Source organism: Protopterus annectens, chromosome 7.part0 (genome assembly GCF_019279795.1).
Source record: "Protopterus annectens isolate FY-2018-M chromosome 7.part0, PAN1.0, whole genome shotgun sequence".
Taxonomy (NCBI): domain Eukaryota; kingdom Metazoa; phylum Chordata; order Ceratodontiformes; family Protopteridae; genus Protopterus; species Protopterus annectens.
In genome coordinates this window covers 254,710,554-254,727,957 of record NC_056739.1, presented here as the reverse complement: position 1 = coordinate 254,727,957, position 17,404 = coordinate 254,710,554, and the positions used below count along the sequence as shown (strand labels likewise).

At 35.4% G+C, this 17,404-nt stretch overlaps 1 protein-coding gene across 1 annotated transcript in view; it reads right to left on the bottom strand.

Moving 5' to 3' along the window:
• LOC122805946 overlaps nt 1–569 on the bottom strand; it is a 105,021-nt gene extending 104,452 nt beyond the window's left edge. The window contains exon 1 of the mRNA XM_044076191.1: nt 483–569. Coding sequence (XP_043932126.1) covers nt 483–569 — 87 coding nt within the window. The remainder of the gene's footprint in view (nt 1–482) is intronic.
• Nucleotides 570–17,404: the final 16,835 nt, after the last annotated feature.

Here is a 17,404-nt window from a genome sequence, read left to right as displayed (position 1 = left end):
TAAGCATATATATAGTGCATGAGTAACTCTACTGCAGAAAATAAAAATAAGAGGACTGTCTGATGAATAGTGGCAGTAGGCCATAGTGTGTGCATGTGAATGTGTGTGGTGCACCCTCCAAGGGGGGTTGGTCCTTAGACTAGCAACCTGAGCCCGTAAAACCTGTAACTACTACAGAAACAATGAGTGCTGAAAAGTGCTCATTGCCCAGTGTACCACATGGTGCATAAATGGGAAAGAGAGAGAGAGAGTACAGCTCTCTGTGAACAGTCAGGCATAGAGCTTATAAACAGTATGCATAAATATATACTGTATGAGCAACTCTACTGCAGAAAATAAAAATAAGAGAGGCTGTCTGTTGAACACTCACAATAGGCCATGCTGCACACAGCCTGGCCCACACATAAAACAGTGTGCATCAATTATACTTTTTTTCATGAGGAAACACTAACCCATATGTGGACTAGATAGCACCTGTTTACCTGTGCAGCCATGTACCGTGTAAAAGCCTGCCACATGAGGTCTCCTACTAATGCTGTCAGCTGGCCACCAACACTGCCATCAGTCATGGTAGGAACCAACAAGTTCACCAGCAGGACTAGTAGACACAAAATTTATTTCCAGGTTAAGCGCTTTCATCAAATTAAAATTGACTTCATCAGAACAATATACAAACAGTCATGTGGATTTAAATATGTTACAGTAACACAGGATAGGTTAAAATCCCACCAGTCAAACAAAAATCCCTTGAATAAATTAATACCCTAAAAGGCATACACTGTAAAAACTGAACAATCCAATAAAACATTTCTATAAAAAAATCACATTTTAAAATCAAACCCTTTCTGCTCTTTCTTTTAAAGCAGAGAAGATAGATATAAAATCATTTAATCCTGGTTATAAATTAGCTGCCAAATGAAGCTGCCACATCAAGTTCCCTTTTGTTTAAAGTGTTTTTCCAATTACGACCCCTGGGGTTTATTTCTATTGCATCCAATATCCCAAACTTGAATCCAGAAAAAAATACTACATATTTTACTATGCCTGAATAAGGCATTAGTTTCTTTTGAATTCTTAATATCATATAAATGTTCATATATCCTGGACCTGAGAGCCCTCTCAGTTTTCCTAACATAAAACCCTGGGCAGGAATTACACTTAGCCAAATAAACTATTTTACTAGTGTGACAATTACCCTCTTTAAAAAATACTGTGTCCTGGTTTGTATTGTCAAGTTTCAAACTAACAACTGACAAAAGGGACAGTTGATTAGAATTTCTAGAATGACTTCTCATTTTGAGGATGTCATTAAATAATTCAGCGACCTGAAGAATATGTTTTCATAGGTTCATAGATTAGTACTAAGTTGACTGCTCTTGCGAGCCATTTTAAGCCTAGCCATTTATCCCTTGTGAGACTCAAACCCTGAATCTTGTGTTTATAAGGCAAACACTTTAACCATTAGGCCACCCTCCCATTTTGGAGAGAGATTATCCACTGGAAATTGTGGAGGGTATTTTACAAGAAATTTTGAGAGAGTGGGGTTTGAAATATCAACCTTTGTTAGGTAGAGGTCTTTCTAAAACAAAAAATAATGAAAGAACAGAGAGTGCTTCCTACAATTTCTCCCAGGCATGTGTGGTGCAATACAGTTCACATTATAATGACATAAGGAACAACCTTTGCAAGAATTGGAATATTTTTAGGGGTGACCCTAATATTTTACAAGCAGTGGGTGAAAAACCTATTTTCTGTACTAAAGTGGGTCGCAACTTGAAACTTACCTTGGAGAGTTATACAAACAACAGCAGTGTAAAATCAAATTAATTTACCAAAGCCTGTGGTTGTTGTACACATTGTAGATTTATTTTGTCAGTTGTTAGTTTGAAACTTGACAATACAAACCAGGACACAGTATTTTTTAAAAAGGGTAATTCAAGTGTAATTCCTGCCCGGGGTTTTATGTTGGGAAAACTGAGAGGGCTCTCAGGTCCTGGATATATGAACATTTATATGATATTAAGAATTCAAAAGAAACTAATGCCTTATTCAGGCATAGTAAAATATGTAGTAATTTTTCTGGATTCAAGTTTGGGATATTGGATACAATAGAAATAAACCCCAGGGGGTGAAAACTGGAAAAACACTTTAAACAAAAGGGAATTGATGGGGCAGCTTCGTTTGGCAGCTAATTTATGTCCAGGATTAAATGATTTTATATCTATCTTGCCTGCTTTAAAAGAAAGAGCAGACAGGGTTTGATTTTAAAATGTGATTTTTTCATAGAAATGCTTTTATTGGATTGTTCAGTTTTTACAGTGTATGCCTTTTAGGGTATTAATTTATTCAAGGGATTTTTGTTTGATTGGTGGGATTTTAACCTATCCTGTGTTACTGTAACATATTTAAATCCACATGACTGTTTGTATATTGTCCTGATGAAGTCAATTTTACTTTGATGAAAGCGCTTAACCTGAAAATAAATGTTGTGTCTACTAGTCCTGCTGGTAAACTTGTTGGTTTTTAGTTTCTTTTTTCACCAGTTCACTACAATTTTGTTGGTATCAGTCATGGTAGGGCCTGTACTGGCTGCAGTGACATCATAGGACAGTTCACCACCAAAATCTGGTGCATGATCATATTATGCAGAATATAATATGCAGCAAACATCCTGTTTGTAGTAGCAGGGTCATACTGAAGACCACCACCATACTCATCCAGGCAACAGAAGTGGATTTGCAGAGATCCAAACACACTTGGGATGATGATACATTTCTGGGGCAGGGTGGTGTTATAACTTTCTTCAACAGTTCCCATCAGGTTCGACAGAGGCTTTATAAACCATGGCTCAAGTTAATATACTGTGTCATCTGGAAAACACAAGAAAAGAAGAAAAAAGTGGGGGATAATCAACAAAGAAAGTGTAGATTTGTAATAAACAATGCATGTTACAAAGACTAACTAATTAGATGATTGCAATGAAAACTTTGACTTACTAATAAGGTGACCATGAGGCATCCTACCATACAGGAAGGGAAAGTAGAGTGAGTTTGTGGGTCAGTTATGGCAATCTCGGTCACTATCAGAATGCTGGGCTGACACATTGGTAATCCACCCCCATGCAAAACACACTACCTGATGTTTGATAGAATGACAGCCCTTCCTAGTTAAGTACTGCTCCCCCATGGACTTGAGGGGGCCATAATAGCAACATGGTGCAATCTGTTGCACCAAGCACCTCAGGAAAATATGCCATTCCATAAAAGACACACATGGCTTGGACTCAGTCTGAGGTGACACCAGAAAACAGATGTCCTGATCCACACATGCTAAGAGTATATCTGGAACTGCAGAAGCCTAAGAAATACTCACTGTATTCCCAGTCTGTCTCTGGAAACTCCATGTGGCAAGTATATTGAGATAATATGCATACCTTAGTATCCACAGTTATTGGAAATCCTCCATTTTTTTTGTCTGTGGGCCATACATACTCAATAAAGAATTTAAGATGTCTCTGTCCCCTCTAAATGTATTAAATGTCCTGATTATCAATGTAACAAGTTATTCTTTGTTTGTATCTTCGCCTTCTAGGCCAGCAAGTGCCGCTCTGCACATAAGGTTTTGCCTTGGTCAAGACAACCAGCTCACACCAAGAAATTAGGCTGGCAACAAATGCAAACATCTTTACCAAATGCTAAGTAGATAAGACATTATTTCACCTTTCATGACATATCTGTGGAGAGTGTGGAAACATGTCCAAAAACGACTATGAATAACAAACAGGCATGAAGAGGCCTTTATAGCTTAAGTTCTACATAATTTCTCATTTGACTCTCATTAATCCTTCATTTGACTAAGTTCATTTGAGGCTACCACAAATGGCTTCTGTGAATTGTGCCTGAGCTGTGCTCACACGCATACAGTGCAGATTGCTGTCATATGTAATGACTATGAATATCATGCATAAACTTTCAGGTGTATTGCTAGGAGAATTTGGAAATTGTTTTATGTAAAGCACTTGCGCAAAATATAATTTATTGCATCAGCTAGGCATGATTAGAAGATACAGATTTAAAGGAATTCATACTTATAACAGCATTATACATATAAAATGTAGGTAAATGTTCTTCTAAATAAAAGTAGTACACTAATAATGCTGAGTGAATTGTTGTTCTTAATATTATTCCCATGACAACAGCTTAAAAAACAAACAAAAAAAAAAACAAAGAGGAAATGCAGATATTATTAAAATAGTTTTTTGTTTCAGTTTGTTTGATTTTCCATGCTTTTTTTTCCTTCTATAGGGATTCTGAATGCTCTTTCTAAGGTAACTGTAATAGTATTAATGAAAAATACTAACAATAGGCAGCACCAGGTCATTGTAGAAAGTAAAAACACTAAAATGCACAGAAACGTACGTGAGGGTAATTGACCACTAGATACAGATATTGAACCAACAGGCAGCCATTGAAAGCTACCTAGACTGTCTGCATCTTTTTTCTCTCCAGATTAACTGAGATTGTAGCACTGGGCTCTTAGCTCCTTCTGTATCATTTCTCATATTCTTGAGATACCGGACGTTTCTGTACCCGTTTTAACTGTATTGCTTATATCTGTATCTTCAAAGGACTGCTAATGCACACAGTTTTAAGGAAGTAGTGAACTCCAGTGCAGTTGAAATGTGCTGCTTACCTTTCCTCTACTGCTGTATTGCACTGCTGAAAGGAAAATGTCGTCCCTTTATAGACTTGTAGGTAAATGGCATGCTGTACCACAGACTACAGAAACAAGCAAGCTTACAAGCTGACTTTCTGAACTGTTTTCATTTCCCTTTATAGACAAATAGCTGTTATACTTTGTTTCCCAGTTGCAGGGTAAATGAGTGCTTTGTTCTATGATGCCCCACCTCATTGGCAATTTACATTTGTTAAGATCTGCAGTGTGAGACTCTCTTTATGGGCTGAAATTCTTGTTTCACATGACTTTGACAAGCACAACATCTACAGCACACTCAGCATAGGATATTAAAAATGTGTGATACACAACTTATTTTACTTACATAGACTGAATCCAGGGTCAGTGAGTGAGGGGAGTCTATGCTTGAACAGACTGAACAGATTTCAGCAGAGAAACTGAAGATGAAGCATTTTTTTGAGTATCCATGAGTAAGCAGCTACAGCCCAGCAGACCCAAGCAACCTATCTCCCATACCTCAACTTAACTCTCTAGAAGCTATCATCATCAACTTCAACATATACATCACACAAACTGTTGCCAAACTAACTCATTAAAGCTAACAGCAGTACTAGTCATCTTAGCTACCTACATACTGACATGGACTATAATTATTTCACTCTAAAGCTGATCCCTACCACAGCAATCAAAAACTTTCTACTTAAATTAAAACCCATCACCGTAGTCATCGATAACATCCCAAATGAGTATTTTAAAGTTGCTGCAAATGTGGCAGCATACCCAGAATCTTTGTTATTCAACAAAGAAATTCAAGAATGCCATGCTCTATCTGGAAAAAATCTTACTTGCTGTCTTCATGAAAAGAATGACACTCTGTAGAGCTACCAAACTACAGGCCAAATGCTATCCTTTCTCCCCTCTCAATACAATGCTACAATACCTAAAATATTGCAGTATCATCTCTTCTATTCAAGGCAGATTTAGACAAAATCACAACAAACTGCCCTCTTAGACTTCATCAGTACCATGAACCTTAGTAGAAACCATGTCAAAATGGTTTCTTCGCTATTCTTGCATCTCTCAAAGCCTTTTTATACTGTTCCATGTGAAAACAATGCTCCAGAAAACTACAGTCTATAGGTCTATCACACCAGACTACACCATGGTGAATGTTAGGGAAATAGCAGTTGAGCCATTGAAAAGTGTCAAGCAGACTTATTTTTAATTTTTCCAGTAACTATGGGGGGGGGGGGTTACTTCCGATCTGTCTTAAGACTCTTCCTATTTAATATTTTCATAAATGACCTCTATAAGTCTCCAAGCATGCATCCTTTGTTTAGTACACATATAATTTCAACCCTCATCTGTGTAGCTAACAGTTTGTCAAAACTCCAAACAGTTACCCAAGAGTCCTTTTTAACTGCAAATTGGTTAGAGAGCTCCCAACTTCTGCTAAAGCCTAAAATAACAACAGTTTCAAAAAGTTACATGTTTGGATGCTATATTTTGCACTGACCTTAATGTTCATGCACATCAGACTTAGTTTTAATCCCCAAGTTTATTATGTATAGTTATTCAGTCTACTTATACTCTACTAATAAGGTCAAAAAAAGGTTAAAATGCCTATAGCTAGTGAGGTCTGGCTTTAGCAACATGAATGTAACTTTGAAGACATAAGAAACAGAAAATCATAGGAATTCAGAACCCATGTATTTTAAACACTAGTATGTTCTTACAGGGTAATTTGCATAAGCCATATGGGCCTCCACTACAGGAGGTTTAAGTTATAACACAATGAAGACTCTAGCTTGGCTGGGTCTTTCGTGTAGTTTTACTGAGTGGTCACTTGTGTGACCTCAGTTTTGCTTGGGTTAACTATGGAAATCACTACCACTATCTCTGACACTCCATATAACAACCTATAAACTTTTAAAGATCAAATAAAAGACCATCAAGGATTCCTGGCTATGCCCCTTACCAAGCTATTAGACATCAGACCTTTCCCTTACCACTATTCTCCCACATCTCTCTGTCACCCCCTAAAATATTTGAGCCTTGGTAATTAAAAATGAAGATTCAGTTGTAAATGAGTTGTATATAGTGTAAATCTCTTGTAACTATACTATCCACTTTTATAATATTTGTGACACTGCTGTCCACAATTAAAATGATGCCAATAAGTTACTACCCTACCTCCTAAACGATACATTACCCTAATATAACCTGAATAGCTTGCCTATCTCCTAATTTAATTCAAGTATATATATATATATATATATATATATATATATATATATATATGTGTGTGTGTTAATTCATGCATATCCATGTTTACAACTGTTCCACTACAAATGCTTGTGCATAATGTATTCAATGTTAACATGATATTGTAAGCATACCACTGTAAGTGTACTGTTTTATTCAATATGCTTTTATGTAGTGTGAACCAGTTCAGTATGGTACTATTTATAATGTTCTAATACTGCACAGTCAAAGAAGCCACTGATGTTTAATTTACCCTTTCATTACATCATGTAGTTATACTGCACCAGTGGAGATTTTCTTCATGGGCCTAAGCTGAAAAGAAGTTCTAGACCCAGTCACAGTTCCCTTCATCAGCAAATGAAAATAAACAAATAAGTAATTTTTCAGTGGAGTCACTAGCAGAAAAGTTTCACAAGATAAATTGTATTAATGTGAACACTGGCATAACTCTCCACTGTACTGATTTTTGCAAAATGTCCAGATTTCTGCCTCATATTTTTGGTCCATTTTTCAAATAAATTGTGTTTTTCAGGCAAATTAGTGGCAAATCATTAAAGACTAAAGTTAAAAAATAATGACAGCTATTTGAGTTTCAGATTTCATACAATTCAGAAAACTCATGGTAATGTAAAACCTGTTTTTCTATCAACTTTCTAAGCTTGTAAAAGCAATATTTAAAATGGTCCCTATTTTTGGGCCTTTGTCTCACTTGTATTTATGGTTTTGTCCAGATTTCTTGCTCTAAGAGGTTGAGAGGTATGAACATTGCTTAGATAAGAGTCATTGCTCATTTGTTTGTTTTACGTATCTTTGGAATTAGACAAAGATAGTGTTCATGGCACAAAAAGGAGAGAACGAGTTGCAATGTTATAGCTCGTTATACATGGAATCTTGAAATTTCATTTGCCATTGCACATAATTATGTAGTAGTATCGTATCACACATAACAGAATGATGTTTTAATCTTACACTTCGGTATACATAATGCTGCTAAATTCCATCTGAAGGATGTGGTGCATGCTGGACATATGTATATTTGATTTCATATGCATGTTTTCACTGCCACTCCAAACCAACATTCATTAATGAGTGCATGTAAAATGTATGACAGCCCGTGTTTTAAAGTGCTCATTGTTGTTTCCCCTGTTTGGTCAGAGCGGTAGGAAGCAATGCCTGTTAAGAAGGACGAACATTGACATCAGTAGTTACTGTCTCTCAGCAGGTGTGAACTTATTGCACTTGTAGGTGTAAATGCTTCCTGTGTCATTTCAGTGGCTTTCAGGTAATGTGGATGTCAGCTGTGGTACATTGTGCTAAGATGTGGAAGCAGATGTATGTTACTAATATGTCTAGACACCACTGTGCCTGTAACAGTCTGATGCTCTTCCATGACAGCTCACATCTAACAATGGTCACTGAAGTGTGGAATTGGGCAATGTATATGCAACAGTGTGACACAGCCTCTTGTTATACCAGGGAGGACAGTGGCAAGAACATGTTTTACACATATCTGCAGTTCCATTACTTTCCTAACAGTGTCTTATAAACAGTATAGGTACCCAGTTTCTATTGTTGCATTACATCAGTCTGAGTGGAGAGAGAGAGAGATGGTAAAATCAGCAAAAAAATAAAAACAGAAATGGGAAAAGTAGAAAACTGGATTAGTAATTTAGAAATTAAAGGAATAGAAACTGAAGTTATGGATTACCTGTGAGGTGAAGGATTTAGTGTAGAAAATCCAGCTCTAGTAATGTCATGACATGATAATTCCCCAAATTAAAGAGAAACAGAACGGGAAGCATCTGATAACTTGCTCTGTAGCCTTCAGTTTGAAATTGGTACAAAAGTTCAGTTGGAGTTGCACAGCAAGGGAAGGAGTAGGAAGTAGGGGCAGCACTGATGTCATGGAGTGATAGGCCAATGAGTTTCCATATGCAAGAGCAAACCGAAGTTTCCATATGCAAGAGCAAACCGATGATGCAGGATGCAGCTGAAGAGAATGTCACTGGATGATGTTCTGGAACATTCTGTAGAATGCTCACTGGAAACCAAGAGCAAAGAATGTACCCTCAGTTTAGAAGAAAATGATCTAAAGGAAAAGTTGCTTGACTTAATAGTGATGGGTAGACCTAATAAGACTGATGAAAGAAATAGATTACAGAAAGTAAATAAGTCCCAAAATGATAGTTGTCTGATGAGTCATTGCTCATTTGTTCATTTAGGCATCTTTGGATGAGCACAGTAATCAAAACTATCAACACAGTAATCAAATCTGTTAACAGAAATTCATAGGCAAGTACTAGGTTAGCTTACAATCTGAAATAAAATTCTAATCAGAGCTATGCCAGAATGTTGACCCTATTACCGAGCAGGTTATTTGTGTATTTATTTATTAAAATTTGATTACTGGGAAAATCTGAGTGAGTAGGAGGCCATATCAGCAGGGGCCCAGGAAGAAAAGCTCCAAAGTGTTACAAAATATTTTAAGAACAATAATTTTACAGTCTTTAAAAATAACACAAAAAACAACTATAGTTTAATTATTATAGAAAATTAAACTTACTGTAACATGAAAACATTAGTCAAGAATACATGCAAGTTACATGATTTAATAACTGGAGAAATTTTAGCCAGTTTATAGAGAAATTAATGGTACATTAGTGTAATACAGACAGGAATTGCAATACAAAGTAAGAGAAAAGCAGGTTATGATATATTTAGAGAGAAAACCAAGAGAGAGAATTTAATAGAAGCAAGTAAGTGAAGAAGGGAGAGTAAGGAGATGTAAGGTGTGAATAGGTATTTGTTCACATTTAGAGATATTGTGTATCCTGGTGCTGAGCAAGAACAGAGCCAGCTTTTGGCTAGGAAGTCTTTCAGAGTGGTTTTGATGGATGTGAGGGAGGGTATTGACCTGATGGATAGAGATAAAAAGTACCAGCTCCTAGCAGCATGGTACAAGTACAGACAATGCCCAGCAGATTTGATAGGTTTGTGGGCAGCAGGAGTTTTGGTCACTGGATGGTAATGACTGACTGAGAACATAGCTGTGTAGAATGTTGTTTAGTGCTGGACAAGCAGATAGATTCTGAATAATTTATGAATAATTATCTCGTTCAGAAAACTGCTTTGACTTTAGTGTCTCAAAAGGTCAAGGGCATTTAATATATCCTGGCATCAGACCTCTCAGCTGTCTTGTAGAGATTTGTTCCATTCCACCTAAAACTGGAAACCATTTTGAGAATTTCTAAGGTAATAGTGCCAATGTCTGTTCCTAATTTGGGGCCTTTTCTTAAGTTATTTTTTTACTTTGTTCCCAATTCTGTTGGTAAAAGTTTAGAGCTCTGCCTGGCATCTTTCAGTCTCCCATGCTTCTATATTGTGCATGCACTTAGAAATCATTATGACTTCATTCAGGTGGGTTAACTTGGCACACAATCACTTCTTTTCAAGGATGACTCAGGAACATTGTCTAGGTGGGTGAATTTCTTAGTCAGATGGTATGCAGGTGAGGCCAAGGGAGTTCATTTCCTTGGTGTCACTGTTAATCTCTTACCTTTCTGATTCAATGTGTTATCCTTTCTTTTATGAAATTATATGTTTTGTATGCAGAATCATTTTTATCTGGTAAATTGCATAAAAATAAAAACAGTGATCAGCTGTCTATAATGTTCTTTCTTACATTGTATTTCAATAATCAAACATCTGAAAATAGCATGAACTCAAAAAAATAGCAGTATGTTTATTCATCATAAACTGATTCACAATGTCCAGTACTACAGTTATACAACCCAACTTGTTTGAGAAGTGCCTTCCTCTGAAAAGAAAAAAAGAAACCTTAGTCAGAGTGATAAATTTAAGCAGTGACTTTACATCAGATATTCCATGTAGTTACTTTAAAGACTCATTACTGTATAATGATTGTCAGACTTACTTAGAAGTTGATACAAGTCAAAGTGTTACCAAGGAAGGGTGAAGTGCACTTAATGTTAAAATCCAATAACTATCCTTCTCCTGTAACAATAAATCAACAGCATCTCCTCTAGGACTCACATCTGCAGAATCAAAGAAATGTCAGTGTTTTCACAAAGTATTGCTTGCTGTCATGTCTAATGTCAAAGAAGCATTCATTTACATCTACTTACATTATTTTGATAGACTAGCATGCATTACAACCTCCATACTTTCAAGTGGCCATATGACTAGCATGTATTACAACCTCCATACTTGCAAGTGGCCATATAGACTACATTCACAGCACTCTTGTTAATAAACCATTAAATTTGTATTTATAAATGGAAATCCATCCATTTTCAGCCCCTTTCCCATTTATACACATGGTGTCACTTCAACAGTGAAAATCAGCTAGAGCAAAGATTCATAGGGAAATGAACACAAGAAAAAGCCTTTCATGTAGATGCAACACTAAACATACATTTTCCACAGACTTTATACTGTGTCACTAATTGGTTCTTATTTGACCGACAAAATTTTCTGTGGTGTTTGACTAGCTTATTATCAGTGTTTTGAAAATTCTTATAAAATTGAGGTGTTTTGATTCCCCAGAAATATCAACCTTTAGGACAGATAATCTAAATTTAACATGTATTAGTGTTTTTCAGTGATATCGCCGGCCACATTTACCTTTACTTGTGCAAAATATAGAAGTGCAGATTTGAACACTAGCATGATAAAACAAACAAAAAAAAAAGACTGTATATGTCAGATTTGTAACAACATATGCTTCAAATGATGAATGTTGCTAAAGACAGTGAAGAGAAGAGAAACAAGAAAACACATCCCTGAGGGTTATCTTTTGGGGTATGTGGATGCGGAGACAAGATCTTGTTTGGCAGATAGCTCAGGAATGTTCAGTAAGGCAGTAAACTTGTTAAAGACACCATCGTATTTAACATGAGAGAATAAGAATTCCTTGACTGTTTTATAAGATGACTGCATTGCGTAGTCAGCCGAGGGTAAAGTAGATGTGAAATATATGTAACAATTCATTTAAGACCAGTATGATTATGAAATTTTATTCTAGACAGCTTCTATTGTATTTTTTATACACAAAAAACTTTTAGGATTCTTTAAAGAATTATTAAAAAATATAAGATTAAAAAGAAAGACCAGACATACTGCCCTTAGGTCACTGGAACATGTGAATTAGTTCCATATTGGTTGCTGCATTAAGTAGCCTCATTACAGAAGAAAATGTGCTTGCAGTAATTTTGTACTAAAATACTTCAAACTGGTATAAACACATAGACTGTGTCCACAGCAAAAGCTGCTAATGTGGTCAGAAGCAAATATATATTTTCTAAATTCTGAGATGCTATCAAAGGTAACACAAGGTTCTAAATAACTCTGTATAATAATGACGTATGCTGTAAAAAGGAAAAGTGTTTTGGTACACCTTTAGTGAAACTCTAACCATTGAGAATCTGGAGGTTGTTTGAATTATATGATTAATGTGATGACAGCACAGAATGCATATACTTTGTCAGGAATTTGTATTACCTTTTCCAAGTGTTATATAAATGTGTCACAAAAGTATAAAGTGCCTTATGTATGTTTTATGATTGATTATACTTTTTGTACATTAGCTGTATAAATAAACTGATTTAGCTGACCATTAGAGTTAACATGTGCAAGTGTTGACTGTTAAAGCAAATGACATGATTAAAGAGAAATGTATAATTTATTATGAATGCTATAATAGATAATACAAAACTGAATATATGAATAGCCTGAATTGGTATATACGGAATAGTTATGTGAAAACAAATGTTATTTTAATTGATTAGTAAATTCAAAAGACCATCAGATAACTTTGTAAAGATATTTAATAAAAGAAAAATACAGAAACAGCTTTCTATTAATAAATAAGGTGCTTACTGTCCACAATAGTTGTGTTCAGGGAGTTCTCTGAAGTTTGGCCTAATGTAAGGAGCATTGTGATGAAGATCAATGACTCCTCCAATATCGATGTCTCCTTTTTGGGCAAATGCAGTGTTTTGCAGTCTCTGTAATTTACATCCTTGCATTGTTGTCATTCTGACTGGATAGAAGATGAGGAATCCAATGGCAATGTGTGAGTAAGCCATTGTCTATAATAAAGTATTTTTATTTATTACTGAAATGACATACATGAAAGAGGAAATGGAAACTTTGACATTAACTTGGATCTCAAAGAAATAGTAAGTCAAGTAAAACAGACGTGTTCTGCTATTCCTGTTCTCAAACTACACAATTGATCAGTTAATGCAATTATCTCTATGAAGGGTTACAGTCATAAGAAAAATACCTGAAAGCTTCCAAAGTATATAAACTATGTAGTTAATTCCTGCATTAAATGACAAACCAAGAAAAGTCTACTCTAAAATGCAGCGATATAGTAACTTCAACACACTTTATATAGACAAGTATTGAAGATAATTGGTAGGCTAATTTTGTTAAAAATAATCCTCTGACAATATTAAATGCTGTTATTTCTAAAAGTGTTGATCTTAGAAGGGTTTTGAACACTGGGGGAAAGTGATTGCAATTAACCACATGTTTCAGCAGCTGTTTTACCCTAAAGATTAAATTCTCACATGTTTTCATCCTAAAAGTATTTGTTTTGAAAATCTCAGTTCTTTTATTAGTAAAGCTATATCTTAAGTGCTATTAAGCTTAGTGTCATGATACATAGCTATCTGTTATAGGATAAATGAGTTAAAATATTATTATTAAAGAAATATTGATATAAATGTGCTTACTGTAACAATTTGATCTCAAACTCGTGCATAAGCTGAAATGTTCTATTTTATAGATGCATTCTCTTGTTATGAGATTTGCAAAATGTATGCAAGTAATACTTTTGTACCAAAGCCATCAGGGCATTGGCTGCCTAAAGGATTAGTATTCATTTTTCCTTTCTGATCCTTCAGCTCTACTGTATTTCTTTCCTGTAACCAGTTATTTTCTCTTTCATTGTGTTATTGGGTTTAGAGCTGTATATTTGAGATTTTTGAAAAATGGGAAATGGCATGTGATTGTTTCAGTCATGATTATAGCTAAATACTCAAGGAACAATTTCAGCTTTATTCCAGATGTTCATTCTTATAAATAATATCACAATATCTGAACTTATCTGTTGCTAGGCAATATCAAAATTAAATGAATATAAGAGTGCAACACGTGTCCTGCTTTTCGAAGTAGCTATACACCTTGAAGATAAATGAATTTATTATACTTGCTAACTACATGAAATACATCTCTGCAATAATTCAAAGACATTCTTTTCCGAAGGAACAATTTGTTCAAAAAAGAATATTACTGAATCAAAAACATATTTAATTTAGCTCTACATAGAGTTTATTATCAAATTTCATCAGATGATAAAACTGCAGGACGGTTAATCTCTCACTTCAGGGATCTTAACCTAGCATCTGACATAAACAGGCGATAGAGAAATAGATACATTTCTAGAGATTGCCACTTCGCTGGAACAAGCTTCCAGTTCACGTGAAACAGAGTCCCTCCCTGAACCTCTTCAAATGCAACCTAGATCAATAGATGGGTGACTGCAAATTCACTCCTAGGGGTGGTGTTTATGTCCCTCCTGGACAGAGAAAGTTGGTATTAACTAAAAGAGACCCTTGCCTCTTTGAACTTCACTCACCTAACCACAGACAACTGGGACAACTTGGAATAAATATGGCTAGGCTTCTAAGGGGTGTAGGGCCGTTAGCCTAGTAACTGTCTATGAAGCTATAAATAGGGAGACAGTAGAAGAATTAGTTCCATTAGAAGGCATTGCTGATTGCTGAGATAAAAGTAGCACATTACAAAATGAGCTCTGAAGAGTATACAGAGGATTACAATTGGGATTAGGTCTCCGATTGTAATGATATTACTATGAGTTTGAGACATGGAAGCCAAGAAATTCACTTTTTAAGTTTGTCAATGTCTTTCAAAACTTTCAGAGTGCTGTCTCACAGGCAGCATGTGCATATCTTATTTGTTTAAGAGTTTGTTGGGGGTTGACAAAGGAAGCAGGTCAGGGACAGTTTTTAAAAAGTCACTTACTGACCACATGTTATGAACAATATAAAGGGTGATCCAGGCATTTTTGACTGACTGAATTAAAAATATATATACTGTCAGGTAGAGTCGCATGTAAAATAAAAACCAAAGTATCAAATTATGCAAATACTGCAACTTACATGGCAACTAAAGAAACTGACAAATACGCACATAACATACCTTAACTCATTTACTGCATTTTATGTGCTTAGTTGTCAGTTTAAACATGGTTTATGAGTTAGGAAGTGGTGTTTTTGTATTTAAGAGATATTCTCAGTGTGTTTCTTAGTCTGATGAAGTATCGGTTCATTTAATGCAAAAGCATTCATTTATGTACTAACTTTGAATAAAGTTATTTTCTTTTAAAAGCTGATTTTTATCTTTAGCTGCTGTGTAAGTCACAGTTGTTGTTGCGTCTTTCAGCTTTTCCCAGTTAGGGGTTGCCACAGCGGTACTCCGGTCCGCTAATGATTGGTAGTTGATTGTTACGTGCCAAGTTACCAGCCCTGATGCACAACCTTCAACGAAGGTATGCCCATTCACGCATGTCTCCACGCAGAAGACGCTCTAGCTGAGAATCGATCCAGACAACATCTTACTGTGAGGCGACAACGCTACCAGAGCACCACCACAGTATTTGCATTATTTGGTATTTTTGACTGACTGTAATCTTCCATGGAGAGAGCAAAAATATGAGGCAAAATATTCAGTTGCAAATGAGAGCAAAGGAATGCCTTGTGAGTGAGACCTGACTGTAACAGTGATTATGGAGTGTGCTACAAAAGCTCTACATAGGATTATGTTTTCTCTGATAATGGAGCATAATTGCCACACTCCATATACTACATTAGTTTTCTGTGTTGTCTACATTACTACTATCCTCAGTAAAATGAATCATCGGAACCTTTTTAAAATGGTAAATCACAATACAACATACAGCAGCAGTAGTTCTTACGTGGATAAATGAACAGCAGGTTTTCCTTTGGTAAATGGTAAAGTTATGTTTGTGTAATATACATATCGTATGAGTCATAATGGTCGTACTGCCTAGTGGTCCATATATAATGTAGGGGAAGAATAAATAGATGCATAGTTTGATGACTTTATTTAGTATATGTATATGGGTCTACTTCGACCCACCAAAATTACTTTTCTCCAAAACATAATTTCGTGACTCCATTTTCCCAAAAGTGCATTTATCTGAAAATGCACTTTCACAAAAATGATTGACTGAACAAGTGAGGCTGTTGTTGTAGATCACAGTACAGTGAGGATAAGGGAATATTCCCTTTTCCCTACTGTAGTGTGATCACGGATTTAGAATATATCAGTAGCGGTGGTGTGCGGGTGCAGGGGTGCTTGCTCCCCCTGCTGTAGTTAGTTTTTTATTTTTATTTTTTTTTTATTATTTGCTGTTCAGTGAATCAATTTTTCGCAAAAGTGCATTTTCGGATAAATGCACATACAGGAAAACAGAGTTGCAAAATTACGTTTCAGAGAAATATACTTTTGGTGGATCGAAGTAGACCTATATGTGTGTGTGTGTGTGTGTGTGTGTATGTCTATATATACGGTCTTTGTCTCAGCCTTACACACTATAACTGCTCCAGGTTCATATAACATTGATTAGCTCATGCTGTTGTTGACTCCTTTCTCTATTCATTCATTCATTCATTTATTTTTATTCATTCATTATTTGTTACATTGCTGTATATACCTCTGAGACGTGCATACTTATTTGCGACTAATAGGTAAATGGGAAATATTTTATTTATAAAACATTCATCATTCTCTTATTTATTTATTTATTTATTTATTTATTTATTTATTTATTTAGTGATACAATTGGAGACTTAATGACCTTTGAAATATGATTTTATTTTTAAATATGATACACATTCATTAAAGCAAATACTGAAAGTATTATATGCAGCAGATACAAAACTATTGTACTGCAGACTTTTCTAACAGTAAGCTAATGTTGAGGTTTTAATCATTTCAAACTTTGAAAGCTATGGATACCATATTGATGAAATGCAGCAAACCAATTGCTGTGCTACTGCTCAGATCCATTAAATGGTTCATTGTATGAGTTATAATGGTGGTACTGCCTAGTTGTCCATATATAATGTAGAGGAAGAATAAAGAGAGGCATCATTTGATGAATTTATTTAATAGTCACATAAATGAATGATTTGTAGTATCATCTGACAAAATAGAGCACAACTGTGAGAAGTATGATACATCACAGATACCAGGAATGTAATCACAACAAATGATCAAAGGCTTACAGATGCAGCCACAGAACATAAACACAATTATCAGCCACAGTCAATTGTATACTAGTATAATGTAAAATTAGAAGTAAATAAAT